Below are 14060 nucleotides of genomic sequence, written 5' to 3'. Positions count from 1 at the left end.
TCAAATAATAAAAGCTATGCCTATTTCGACTAATTTAAAAAACAAGTTTGTATAGAGATAGCATTCTTAAATTGTATAATATAGAAGTAACTTATGATACATTTCATATATCTATATCTATATATATGTTTTGACAAAACCCTTAATCATATTAACATAAACTTGGCTATTTTCAATTAACTTTATATAATCAGCTCATTCTAACAAGGATTATTCAGTATTATTGTGATTGAATAAAAGTTCATCATATGTATTTAACAATTTGTTCACCATTTTCCTGTTTTTATGTGAAGTTTATTTTAAAGGGAATGAAACAATAAATATGCATGTAAAGAATATTTTAGCCTAATTTTTGAACATCATTGTCTTTTTAAAAAAATTGAAGTTAAATTCACGTGACATAAAATTAACCATTTTAACCATTTAAAAATGCACAATTGAGTAGCTTTTTGTACATTCACAATGCAGTGCAAACATTATTCCTATATAATTCCAGAACCTTTCCACTACCTCAAAAAGAAATCCCCTAAACATTAAACAGTCGTTTGTGATTGCCCCATTCCTCAGCCCCCTGCAATCACTAATTTGCTTTATATTTCTATGAATTTACCTATTCTAGAGATTTCATATAAATGGAATTATATAATATATACACTTTGTGTCTGGGTTTTTTCCTTAGCATAATGTTTTCAAAATACATATATGTTGCAGCATGTACCAGTACTTCATTCCTTTTCATGACTGACTAATAAGCCATCTTATGGATATACTTCATTTTGTTCATTTATTCAGCAGCTGATGGACATATGGGTTCTTTCTATGTTTTGGCAAATCATTCTACTAATGTTATTCAGCTTTAAAAAAAAGAAAGACTTCCTGTAATATGTCACAACGTGGATGAACCTTGAGGAAATTATGCTCTGTGAAATAAACCAGTAACAAAAAGACACATTGCATAATTCCATTTATATGAGAAATCTGAAATAGTCAAAGTCATAGAAACAAAAAGTAGAATGTTGGTACATGGTAATGAGAGGAGGGGGGAATGGAGAATTGTTCACTGGGTATAGTTCCATCTTTGTAAGATGAATGAGTTCTAGATTTCTGTTGTACAACAATGTAAATATACTCAACTGTACTGAAATGTACTCTTAAAATGGTTAATATGATAAATTTTATGTTGTGTGTATTTACCACACTTACAATTTTTTAAGTAGTCAAACTCTTAGAAACAGGATGTAGAATGGTGGTTGCTAGGGATGGGGAGGAGGAAGAAAGAGGGAGTGGTTCAATGGACATATAGTGTTGGTGTTGCAAGATAAAAGTTATAGGGATCTGCTATACATCAATGTACATATAGTTAATACTACTGTACTGTAAATTTAAAAATTATTTAAATGATAATTTTTTGTTGCCTTTTTCACCACAGTGATAAAAAAGAATAGTTTGAATTTTGTCAAATCCTTTTTCCTTATCAATTGATATAATAGCCTGGTGATTATTATTTAGCCTGTTAATATAGTTGATTACTGAATACTGAAGCAGCCTTGTACCCTGAGAATAAAACCCACTTGACTAATGATTTAATAATGGTATATAATTTTTATATATTTTTGAATTTTATTGTTATATTTTTATAGGAATTTTTGAATCTATATTCATGAGAAATGTTGTTTTGTAGATTTTTGTTGTTGCTGTTCTGTCTTTCTCTAGTTTTGGTATCAGAATAGCACTAATTTTATAAAAAGAATTATGAAGTGTTCCATTCTCTCCTATTTTTCTTGCAGACATTGCATAGGATTGGTGTTAATTCTTCTTTAAACGTTTGGTAGAATTCTCCAATGAAAATATCAGGCTATGGAGAATACTTTTTAAAAGTAAAAATTCAATTTGCTTACTAGTAACAGGGCTTTTCAAATTACGTCTTTCATATTGAGTAAGTAGTGATATTTTGTTTTTGGAGGAATTGGTTCATTTCTTCTAAGTTGCCAAATTTATTTGTTTAAGGTTGTTTGTAGTATTCCTTTATACCCTTTTATGTTTTCAGAGTCCAATATGATACCCTTTTCATTCTTGGCATTGCCAATGTGTTTCTTCTCTTTTTTTCCTTGTCAATATTTCTAGATGTTTGCCAATTTTAATGCTCTTTTCAAATAACAAGATCTATGCTTAATTGATTTCCTCTTCATTTTTCTGTTTTCAGTGTCATTGATTATACTCTTATTTTTATCATTTTCTTTCTTCCCCTTGCTTTGGAGTCATAGTGTCTTTCTTTTTCTAGATTCTTCAGGTAGGAGATTAGGTTATTGCTTGGAGATTTTTCCTCTTTTGTCATGTATGTATTGAGGGCTCTAAATTATTCTTTCAACAATGCTTTAATGTGCTCCCAGAAATTTTGATGCATTGAATTTTATTTTTACTTAATCCGTGTATTTTTTAATTTCCCTTGAGACTTTTTCTTTGACTAATGGATTATTTAGAAGTGTCTTGCTTAGTTTCCAAGTGTTTGTAGACTTTCCTTTTTAAAAAATTTATTTTTGATTTATTGTCTGATTCTGCTGTAGTTGGAAAATATACAGTATATGCTTTCAATTCTTTTGAAATGTTTAGGTTTCTTTTATGGCTCAGGATAGGTCTTGTTACAGGTGTATGTTCCATGTACACTTGAAAAAGAATGTATGTCCTGGTATTGTGAAAATTGTTTTATAAATGGGGATTAGATTCTGTCTATTGAAGTGTCATTGGGTTTATCTATAGTCTTGCAGGTTTTCTATATAGTGGGCCTATCAATGTTGAGAGAGTTATGTTGAAGTTTCAACTGAAAATCTCAAATACTATTTGAAAACAAGACAAGCTGGTATCCAGCAGCAGATAACACTTTCTTAATTATTCATTTCTCTTGATAATTACACAACTTTCCACTATGTTTTGTTCACAGGAAATTGGGTTAATGATGAGATGAGTCCTCCACAGAGGTGAGGAGGTGGACAATTCATAGTGCATGTGTGTGACAAGTGGAGGACGGCATGTCAGTGATCTGGGCATTCTGAAGACATTTAATGACCCACTCAACACTTTCCCTTGTCATGACCAAACTGGTACTCTTAAAAAGACACTTTTAGACTCTGACCAAAGAGCCAATAGAAATATCACTTTATTTTTTTCCCCTTCTGTTTCATTACTTCCCTGAAAATATCGCTTTCAAGTGCTGTGGAATTTTGTATCCTTAGAACCTGAAAGGATCCTTATGACAAAATCTCGTATCTGCTTGGTTTTCACCCCATAGACAATGGGGTTCATAGTGGGAGGCAGGAGCAGATAAATATTGGCCACAATGATGTGGCAAGAGGGAGGGATTGTGTGGCCCCCAAAGCGATTAAAAAAGAAACAGAAGAAGGCTGGACTGTAGGAGAAAACTATGGCACAAATGTAGGCAGTGCAGGTGCTGAAGGCCTTCTGCCGAGCCTCTGCTGAAGAGAGGCTGACCACTGCCCGGAGGATCTTGGTGTAGGAGATCGTGATGCACAGGATGTCAAAGCCTCCAATCAAAAAGGCAGCCATCAGACCATAGATAACATTGAGCTTGATATTTCCACAGGATAACTTGGCTACAGACATGTGGTCGCAGTAGGTGTGGGGAATTACATTGCCTCTGCAATAGGGCAGATGCTTGGTAAGGAAAGTGAAGGGAATGATGAGCAGCACCCCTCTGAGAAAGGTGGAGAGCCCAGCCTTTGCAATGACAGGATTGGTGAGGATAGTTGAGTAGCGCAGAGGGTAGCAGATGGCCACATAGCGGTCCAGGGCCATCAGCATGAGCACCCCAGACTCCATCCCTGTGAAGGTGTGAATGAAGAACATCTGAACCAGGCATTCTACAAAGCTGATTTCCTTGAGGTGAAACCGAAGATGCAGAGAGCTTTAGGGATTGTACTAGAGCACATGACAAGGTCAGTGAGAGAAAGCATGGCCAAGAAGTAGTACATGGGTTTGTGCAGGGCGTCCTCATAGCAAACGAGGTAGAGGAGTCCGCAGTTCCCTACCACAGCCACAGCATACATGAAGCAGAATGGGAGAGAAATCCAGACATGTATATCTTCCAGTCCTGGAACTCCATTCAGAATAAATGAGGGTGGGTCCAGGTCTGTTTTATTCAGCATTATCATGATCAGGCTGGTATAATCATTGAGAAGATAGCAGAGTTTTAGTTTTATTTTTGTTTTGCTTTGTTTTATGACCTTCCTAGATTTGAAAAAATAGAAAAAAAAATCTCAGTTGTGGTTCCCCTCTCTTTCTCTTTCTCTTCTCTCTGTGAAATATTGCATTTTAAATCAAAGAACTAGAATTTTAATGCCAGGAAATGCTTATTTTAACATAGTTTAAACCAAGTATGTATTCTTTGTTAATTCACTGATTTATCAACTCATTCAACAAATATATAAATTTATCATCTACTACATGCCAAGCACTATCACAGACATTGTGTCTACGTTATTTTAAGCAAAAGGAAAAAATCCTTATAAAATATAAATAAAAATCTCAAAATAGATAAATCTTATAAATTTTAATAAGTGTAACTATGTTATGATCTTTCTGATTAACTTTTTTATAATATCTTATTTAAATGTCAATTACTATACATATCTCCCTTTGGGAGTTATCTTAAGGAAAAGCTCATTGATTGCCTCACCAAAGACACAACAGGTATGGTTAGGATGTAGTTAATACTGCTCTTATTCTTAATTAAGGGTTCTTACTCATGTTTACTATATACCAGACACAGTTCTAGAATTTTATATCTTTTCTTCTTGTTTAAAAATTTTCTTATGTTGTATCAATTTATTTTTGGGTCCATTTTCTAGAAAGTTCCTCAACTATATCTTCCAAATATCTTGGCATTTTGTTGTTGTTGTCTAACATTACAAATGTACAAGATCTTATTTTCTCTGAATTTTGTGAATCTGACAACACTTATATTTATGCATAATATACATGTATGTTATACATGAGTATATATACATATATGTGCTTCATATTAATTATTTCCATATTGTCTAAGTCTCAATTTTTATTTTTATAATTTTTTGTTGTCTTTTACTTTGGAGGTGTCCCTCAAATGTATGGTAATCCTGACTATTAATTTACACTTAAGAAAGAGGCTATAGAGTTTCTGATTCTAAACTCCAGTGATGAGTGAGTCTGATCAATTGATAGCATTTACTTTGAGTGCTCAAGTAGGAATCTCTGTTTCATTGAAAACATTCTTAGTCATCAGGTTCATAGTTTTTTTTTTGTTTTTCCTCAGGGATTTTCCATTTTTCCAGGAAAAAAAAATCCATTAATCTACGTCCTGGCGGCTTATGTGACAGGCTGCCAGTGATCCTGGAGTTAAGTAGCAGAAGGATATTGAGGATCTCACACTTAAATATGAATATTGGACTCAATTTTCACATATTTAATGATGTTTCATGTTTGGCCTTTGTCACACCTGATATATGGGGTGTGACATTCATAGGACTCGTTGAAGTATCTTCCCAGAATAAACTTCCAGTCACCATAAAAGGACAGTAATATTGTTAAAAATGGAAGATGTATCAGAGATACCAAATCGTTCCCTAGTTTTTTTAACTCCAGAAGATAGAAATGACAGCTAACTAAATTTTGAGGAAAAGTTTCTAAGAGAAATGAGCCATTGCTCTTAGATCTGAGGCATGCTTAAATTTCCAGCAAACCATAATAGGCAGAGCAGCGTTCTCTCTTGCCGTTTGCTTTCTCTACTCAAATCATACAGCTATTTTTAGCTCTGCGAATTTGCACTCTTCTCTCCTTTTTTGAACTCCCCCTCCCTCAACCAGAATAGCCTCTGGCACAATATTTTTCAGGAAGATTCAACTCTCTTGGACAGTTTAGAGAGCCAGCCTCTAAAAAGACTCAGTATAATATAATCAGCAAAATACCAAGCTTATAGTCAGGAAAGAATTTATTGATGAAATTATTTTTTCCACTAGTTTAACATTATGATATTATGAAAATTTAATTAAATTCTCAAATCATCCACAATTTAATAAAACCCTTAATATTAAGACAGGTTTTATTTTATACCTGCTGTGTATAGAAATCAGTATATATTAGATGTCAATAAATATTTTTAAGTGAATGAACAAATGAATGAATTACACTTTTTATACTTGACTTCAGGCATTATTAAACTAAGCACTATAGTCTGAACATTATTACTTGGAAAACATAAAAGAGTCACTATAAAATAGAGAGAACAAAATAAACCTCAAGAAAGCAGAAAAATAGTGTGGTAGGCAAAATAAATATATTGGTTTGGAAAAAGATCAATTATGTAATCTATAGAACAAATTGGCTTTAAAGTGATTTTTTTTAAAATACGTATATTTTATCAGAAAGAAGATAATATTCAAAGTAGGCACAAAGGTTTTTATGGTAAACAAAAAACCACCAAAATAACAGAAACACATCCAAAAAATTGAGAGGAAATACTAATTTCAGACAATGCAGAAATAAAAGCAAGAAAACACTGGATCAAGATCACTTCTGATAAACAAAAGAAGGCTTGCTGGCTCTACCAAACTACTCCATTTTAACAGTTTGGCAAAGATTCTCCACAACCAAAACATTAGGAAATACTGAAATAAATTCTCTTGCTTACTTTGTTCACATTTGCAGTTTTAAAAATTTGGCAATTTCTTAAATCATATCACAGCTTATTAGCTGATCTTCAAATTCTCATCTTAGTGTCATTGGTGTTGCTTTAAACTATTAATCACAAGGCTAACAAAAGCCTTACAATTTTTACTTTGGAAATAAAGAATACTATGGATTTATAATATGATTTGTGTTTCCACAAGTACCAAAATTACCATCAACTTTTTTTTCTGTCAGGCTTGTAAAAGTATACTATCTTTGAATACAAGATTACATTTTCAGATTACTTTCACAGATGCTATTAAAAGCAATAAAAATGCTATAAAATCACAGATATGTATATATGTCTGTATATTTATGCATATATATAAAATTACCATTGAAATAAAATAGACCTTGAAATTGGCTTTTGATAAATATTTGGCTAGTGTATACTAAATTGTCATAAATTGTTGAAGAAAATGGTAACACTACTCATTTCTCTTTCTTAATACATTTGAACAATAGAGAAATCAGAAAAAGTATTAGGTTCCATAACTGTAAAACAGACAATATATTGCTGATTTACCTTTGCTGTATTCTGAAGAATATCTTTCCTAAATATCAGAAAGATATGCTGTTTATATCTCTTCTGTTTTCTTTTTATAGATATATTTTTTAATAACCAAAACTTTCTTGTTACATAATAATTAAATACCATTGTCAATACATTTGCAACACTGTCAGAGAGCCATGTGTATGCCAAGGTAATTAGTATTAACCACAAAATAAATAAGACATTTTCCAAAGCAAATTTAAAATGATTTCAATACATCATAATTTATTTTCTTGCAAGGAAAATTAACTAACATTATGCCATGAATGTGGATAGATATAATGGAATAGTAACGTTAGCACATGAATATCTGTTTCCCAAATCCTGTAGACAATAAGTGTGTTGTTTCACTAGTATTTCTAAATCTTTAAAACCCATGTTTTTCTCTCCTTATGACAGTGGGCTCCTCCAGGCAAGTGTTGCTATCTAAAATGGATGAAATACAGTCAAAACTAAGTCTCTCTAGAAATGAACTAAGAAAAATTGGACTCTCCTTTGAGAACAAGGGGAGGGCAGGTAAAAAGGAAGAGTGTTCTGACCAAGGTTGAGGAGTATTACCTATCTATTGCCCTGTTTCTTCTTATCACGAGGATGACTCATACCTGACTTATACAAATGCTAAACTAAAGATTACTTTTGTTAGGGAAATAACGTAGATATTCATAATCATGATGGGAATCTGAGAATTGGAGAAACTTCCCAATTTTCCATTTTACAGCCTCCCGCAACATTTCTGCCTTCAAACATGGTTAAAGGACTCAAATCTGTATTTCTGAAAATATCATAAACAATTCATATGCATTCAGAATCTCTATCTGTTATATCTTATTGCATAAAAAAAATCCGTCACTAATTCTACCTTTTACTTCCTTTAATACCTTAGGCCTGGATAGCAAAGCAATGAGCTGAATGTGATCTGGTCCAGGTGTTCAAGATCTTGCTCCAAAAATGTCTTGGTTCTACAATATTTGTACATGCACAGTCCTCAACTTCTAAATCCCTTGATATCTGTAATACTGAACCTGGTATTTAAGAAAAATGTGCGCTGTATGTCTCAAGGGGAATATTTCAGAACATTAGTGACACAGGTGCTTGTGTAGCAGGTAAGTTAACCACGATGGGAGGAGGGCAAAGAGGAGATGCTTTCCACTCTTACTGCTGTGTGGTGATACTTAAATAAGGGAACTATTCCATGGATTTGTATCTATGTGTGTGCTTGTGTGAGTGTGTATTCAACGGAGAGGAATTAAAATGAACACAAATGAATTTTAATAAAAGTGAATGATTTTAGTATTTGTTGCAAAGTATTGCTTCTTTCTAAGGAAGGCCTTGTGGGACACATGTTGAAAGCACTTAAGTAGTGCATGTTTCAGTGATTCACACATCCATCTAATTTTTCATTTGTTTATTTCTTTAAATCTCTCTAAATAACATCATTGAGGACTTAGTACTTCTCAAGTCATGCTGGGAATTGTGCAAAATCAGATAACATATGCCTTGGTTTTCAGGAAGTTTACTTTTAACTGAAGTTGATGGTGAGTATTATGGCATTCTAAAGCTTCATCAAAGGCTCAGACTTGTCATGCGTACTGATTAACTGAGGAATAATCAGATGCCTAAACATTACGATAGTAATAATGATGATTACAATAGTAGCAATAATGAAACACAGCGAATGGTTTTAAGTTTATATCCCTTCAATTAAATAATAAAAGTAATGTCCTATATTTTGATGAATTTGTAAAAGTAAAAATGACTTTGGGAAGAGATAAAAAGCACCATTAAATTCTGTAATATGGAGGTAACGTGATATAGTTCTTTTCTGTTAAATATCTCTCTACCAGTCTATCACATTCCTTAATGTACATCAGCCATATATGTTTTTGACAAAAAGCTTGGACGACATTAAAACATAAAGACTGATATTTTCTTGGACATCCAAGGGGTTTTTTAAATTATTATACATGAAATGGTACATTAAATAATATACATACATAGAGCATTTTTAGCTCAATTTTTTCCACCTTTTATTTTTTTAAGATGAGACTCACACAACATTATTTTTTATTTTTTAACAATTTTAAAGTGTGTGATTCAGTGCTTTTTAGTACATTCACAATAGTGTGTAATCATTGCTTCTGCCTAATTCCGGAACATTCCCATTACATAAAAGGGAAGGCCTGTACTCATTAAGCATCGCTTTCTCTTGTCTCTTCCTCTCAGCCCATGACAAACACTAATTTGTATTCTGTTCTATGAACTTACCTATTCTAGACATTTCATATAAATGGAAGCACAAAATATGTACCATTTTTTTCACATAGGATGTTTCAAAGTTCCTCCATGTTGTTGCATGTATAGGTCCTTTATTTCTTTGTGTTAGTAAATAACTATCCATTTTATGGATATAAATCATTGTGGTATTTGTGTGTCAAGTTGACTGCTACAGGATTCCCAGATTAAACATTATTTTTGGGTGTGTCTGGGGTGTGTGTTGGAGTTTATCTAAGCTACCTCATGGTATGGCTGCCTCTGCATCCACTGGTTTGACCCATGGGGGCCTCACTGACACTTAGCACTCCCTTATAAGCACATGTCTGCAGATAACATCCCGCAGAATCATGAGTAGCTGTAAGTTCCTGATGTGACTCCTTCAACAGCCCTTGTGATCAACAGTCTCTCCCACCTCCCACAGGGCCTTCCCCTTGTGCACCCTTTAGATAAAACCCTGTAGAGTTTACCAAAAAGTTCAAACTGATCGATCTGGCATTAGACCCCCAAAGTCGTGTGATTCGCTTTATTACCATATTTGATCTGAAACCAAATCTGCAATATCTCCAACATACATATGCTTGTATTATTTGGCGATAAAGAGAAATGAAATACTGATACACACTACAACATGAATGAAACTTGAAAACTTTATGTAAGGTCAAAGAAGCCGGAGACAAATAGTACAATCTGTAGTATTTCATACATATAAAAAATTAATAGACAAATCCATAGAACAAAAGGAAATTTTTGATTGCAAGAGGCTGGAGAAAAATGGTGACTGCTTAAAATGTATGAGCTTTTTTTGAAGGGTAGTAATGATTAAAATGTTCTGAAGTTAGATAGTGGTGATGGTTGCACAGCTTTGTGAACCTGCTGAATTATACATTTAAAATGATCAAAAGGGTAAATTCTGTTATGTGACTTTTACCACAATTTTAAAATAATGCCAGTTATCTCTTACTGAAATTCAGCCATTTCTTCTTGATTAAGCATTCCCCTAATTTCTGCAAGCTTTCAGTTAAAATTAAGAATTATGAGAAAGCTGATTCTAACAGACATTTTCCAGTTTCTCCATTCCTTTTATTAGGGACAAACTTTTTAATATTCCTACTTTGCAATTTTTTTGATGTCATTCACTGTTCTATGATTTTTGTGTAAATATAAGTATTCATTGTTCTGGGATAAATATCCAGGATTGTAACTGCTAAGTTGTAATAGTTCCAGATTTGTGATTTTAAGAAAATTTTCAAAATGTTTTCCAGAGTGGCTGAACCATTTTACATTCCCACCAGTAATGTATTATTAATTCAGTCTCTACATACCCTTGCCAGAATTTCATGTTGTTATTGTATTTCATTTTATCCATTCTCATGGTTGTGTAGTGAAATTCTATTTTTATTTTAATTTGTATTTGTGTATAGATAATGATGTTGAACATATTTTATGTGCATATTTGCCATTTATATGTTCTTACCATGAAATGTTCATTTTTTGTCCATTTTCTAACAATGCACAAGAGTAGCAATTTCTCCATATCCTCAGCAGCAAAAGTTTGTTTGCTTTTATTGTTGCTATCCTAACCGGATGTGAGATGATATCTCATTGTAGTGTTTGTGTTTTTATGATGATTCATGATTTTGAGCATCTTCTTATATATCTGTTAGCCATTTGTATGCCTTTCTGCTAAACAAGAGTGAAGAAAATCATTAAATAGATGTATCTGAAGTAAAAAAAAACTGGCACTGTTTCAAGATATTGGGATTGCAAAATTGCATTTCTTCTTTTTTTTTTTTTTCAGAATTGCATCCCTTATTCCTGAGGTAGTGTTAGATGAAGCTAGAAAGGAGCCTACTTAATTTGCTGCAATGGGAGTTATTACTGAAACTGACAAAAGCAATTTCAGGTAATGAATGGGATGACAGAAAGACAAACTAGGGCAAGAGTGATTTCAAGTTGAGAAAGTAAAGGGAGAGAAGGTAGACAACTTGTTCTAGAAGTTTTGAGGTAAGCAGAGAAAAAAGGGACAGCACATGGAGGGTAATTACAGTTTAAGGGGTGGGATTGTTTTGTAGGATTTTACAAGATAGTAAAGAGGAAGTAATTAAATAATTAAATGCAATTTGATGGGTATAATTAACTAAACTGGGGAGAAACAATGTGTATTTTTTTCAGTTGGACCAAGAGATGAGTAAAAATTCAATTTAGTCTAAATTCCTTACATATAATTGGCTTAGTTCAGGAGACACTAATGAAAAATACCATTTCCTTCATTCTTTCATGGGTTTATTAATTTAAAAGAATCTTAACTATCAGAAAGAGAGATTTAATTTTATTATTCCCAATTGGAAATAGGTTGAAACAAGCTGATTTTGATTCCCTCTCAGATTGTTATAATAAAAGTTATAGTATTTTTTACTTTTAGTTAAGAGACTTATGTGTCTCACCCTCCAGATTGTGTGCTTTCAAATGCTCTTTTAAAGGAAACTGGATATCAAATTAGTCAGTAGTGAAGTAGTGCGTGTGGCCTAGTTAGGAGAGACATATTCAGACAAATAATAACATTATCATAAAGTGCCCAGAAACTTAAAATTCATCATATTAATGACTTCATAGGATACTTTCTAGCTTTTCCTTTAGGAAGAAGTCATTGGGAATAAAAAGAGGTATTTGGTAGTGATTAAAAATATAGATCACATGTTTTCCAGGGAAAAGTCACAACTGGCTCTCTATCTGGAGATTAAAATCAATATTTAGAATCATCTGCTTTCATTTTATTCACCTTTTTTATGAAAAAGAATCTGATTTGTTCAAGTAAACTTGGGTTAATTAGTAGACTAATCCTTCACAGCAATGAGAAAAAGAGAAATTCATAGAAAGGCTGGTGGACATTCAGGTGATACTGAGATTCTCATGACAGGGCATGTATTTGGAAATGCACTGCTAGAAACAAACTCCATTTTAGTGACCAAAACAGCACTTGCAGGAAGATGTTATCAGCTCCTGCCTAAATAGCAACTGAAAGTAATCTTTATCTTCTCTCTCTTGGGAATGTCCACTCATATGCTATGGGATTTGGTGTCCTTAGGACTTGAAAGGATCCTTAGGACACAGTCTCGTATCTGCTTGGTTTTCACCCCATAGACAGCAGGATTCATAGTGGGAGGCAAGAGCAGGTAAATATTGGCCATAATGATGTGGCAAGAGGGAGGGATTGTGTGGCCCCCAAAGCGGTGGGAAAAGAAGGAGAAGAAAGCTGGACTGTAGGAAAAAACAATAGCACAGATGTGGGCAGTGCAGGTGCTGAAGGCCTTCTGCCGAGCTTCTGCTGAGGAGAGGCTGACCACTGCCTGGAGGATCATGGTGTAGGAGATCGTGATGCACAGGATGTCAAAGCCCCCAATCAGAAGGGCAACCATCAGACCATAAATGGCATTGACCTTGATATTTCCACAGGACAACTTGGCTACAGACATGTGGTCGCAGTAGGTGTGGGGAATTACATTGCCTCTGCAGTAGGGCAGATGCTTGGTAAGGAAAGTGAAGGGAATGATGAGCAGCACCCCTCTGAGAAAGGTGGAGAGCCCAGCTTTTGCAATGACAGGATTGGTGAGGATAGTTGAGTAGCGCAGAGGGTAGCAGATGGCCACATAGCGGTCCAGGGCCATCAGCATGAGCACCCCAGACTCCATCCCTGTGAAGGTGTGAATGAAGAACATCTGAACCAGGCATTCTACAAAGCTGATTTCCTTGAGGTGAAACCAGAAGATGCAGAGAGCTTTAGGGATTGTACTAGAGCACATGACAAGGTCAGTGAGAGAAAGCATGGCCAAGAAGTAGTACATGGGTTTGTGCAGGGCGTCCTCATAGCAAACGAGGTAGAGGAGTCCGCAGTTCCCTACCACAGCCACAGCATACATGAAGCAGAATGGGAGAGAAATCCAGACATGTATATCTTCCAGTCCTGGAACTCCATTCAGAATAAATGAGGGTGGGTCCAGGTCTGTTTTATTCAGCATTAGCATAATCAATTAGGCTTAAACGTTATGTGATTTTTCCTAGAGTAAGACAAAGAGAAAATAAAATATAGTTTATGGTTACTTTTTCTCCTTTTTGTGTTTTAAAATTCTGGAGGGCATTTTAATGATCAAATAACCAACTTTTCTGAGTGACAGGGAGTAGATCTTTTGTTTATTTGTTGTTTATTAATTGATTAATTCATCTATCGCTTCAACAAATTTTTACTGAACAATACAAATTGTCATCACAGACACTGATTCAAAAAATTTTTTTAAACCAATTTCCCACCCTCATAAATTTATAATCAAACATAATTCTATTTCATCTAGTCTAAGGATATTTTTGTTAGATACCTCATTTGTTAATAAATATATACATCTCCCTATGGGTGAGCTCTTAGAGTCTTTTGATGACCATACCAATGACCCAAAAGGTAAGAGGACTTTTAAAATTCTTATTCTTGGTTAATAGCTGATCGTTATAATTTGGTACTAAGGCA

At 33.9% G+C, this 14060-nt stretch overlaps 2 protein-coding genes across 2 annotated transcripts; both read right to left on the bottom strand.

The window, feature by feature from the left end:
- Nucleotides 1–3201: 3201 nt before the first annotated feature.
- LOC107032906 (olfactory receptor 52N4-like) lies at nt 3202–4166 on the bottom strand. Its single transcript, XM_015234372.2, is given in 2 exon segments — nt 3202–3905; nt 3908–4166. Coding segments are annotated over 2 exon segments (963 nt in total).
- Nucleotides 4167–12584: 8418 nt separating this feature from the next.
- On the bottom strand, nt 12585–13571 carry LOC140698967 (olfactory receptor 52N4). Its single transcript, XM_072970777.1, has one exon. The coding sequence runs from the start codon at nt 13564–13566 to the stop codon at nt 12601–12603; it is 966 nt and encodes a 321-aa protein (XP_072826878.1). The 5' UTR covers nt 13567–13571; the 3' UTR covers nt 12585–12600.
- Between the last annotated feature and the right edge of the window lie 489 nt (nt 13572–14060).

Source organism: Vicugna pacos, chromosome 10 (genome assembly GCF_048564905.1).
Source record: "Vicugna pacos chromosome 10, VicPac4, whole genome shotgun sequence".
Lineage (NCBI taxonomy): Eukaryota > Metazoa > Chordata > Mammalia > Artiodactyla > Camelidae > Vicugna > Vicugna pacos.
Note: the sequence above shows the minus strand (reverse complement) of the source record. Positions and strands in the feature narration are given on the sequence as shown.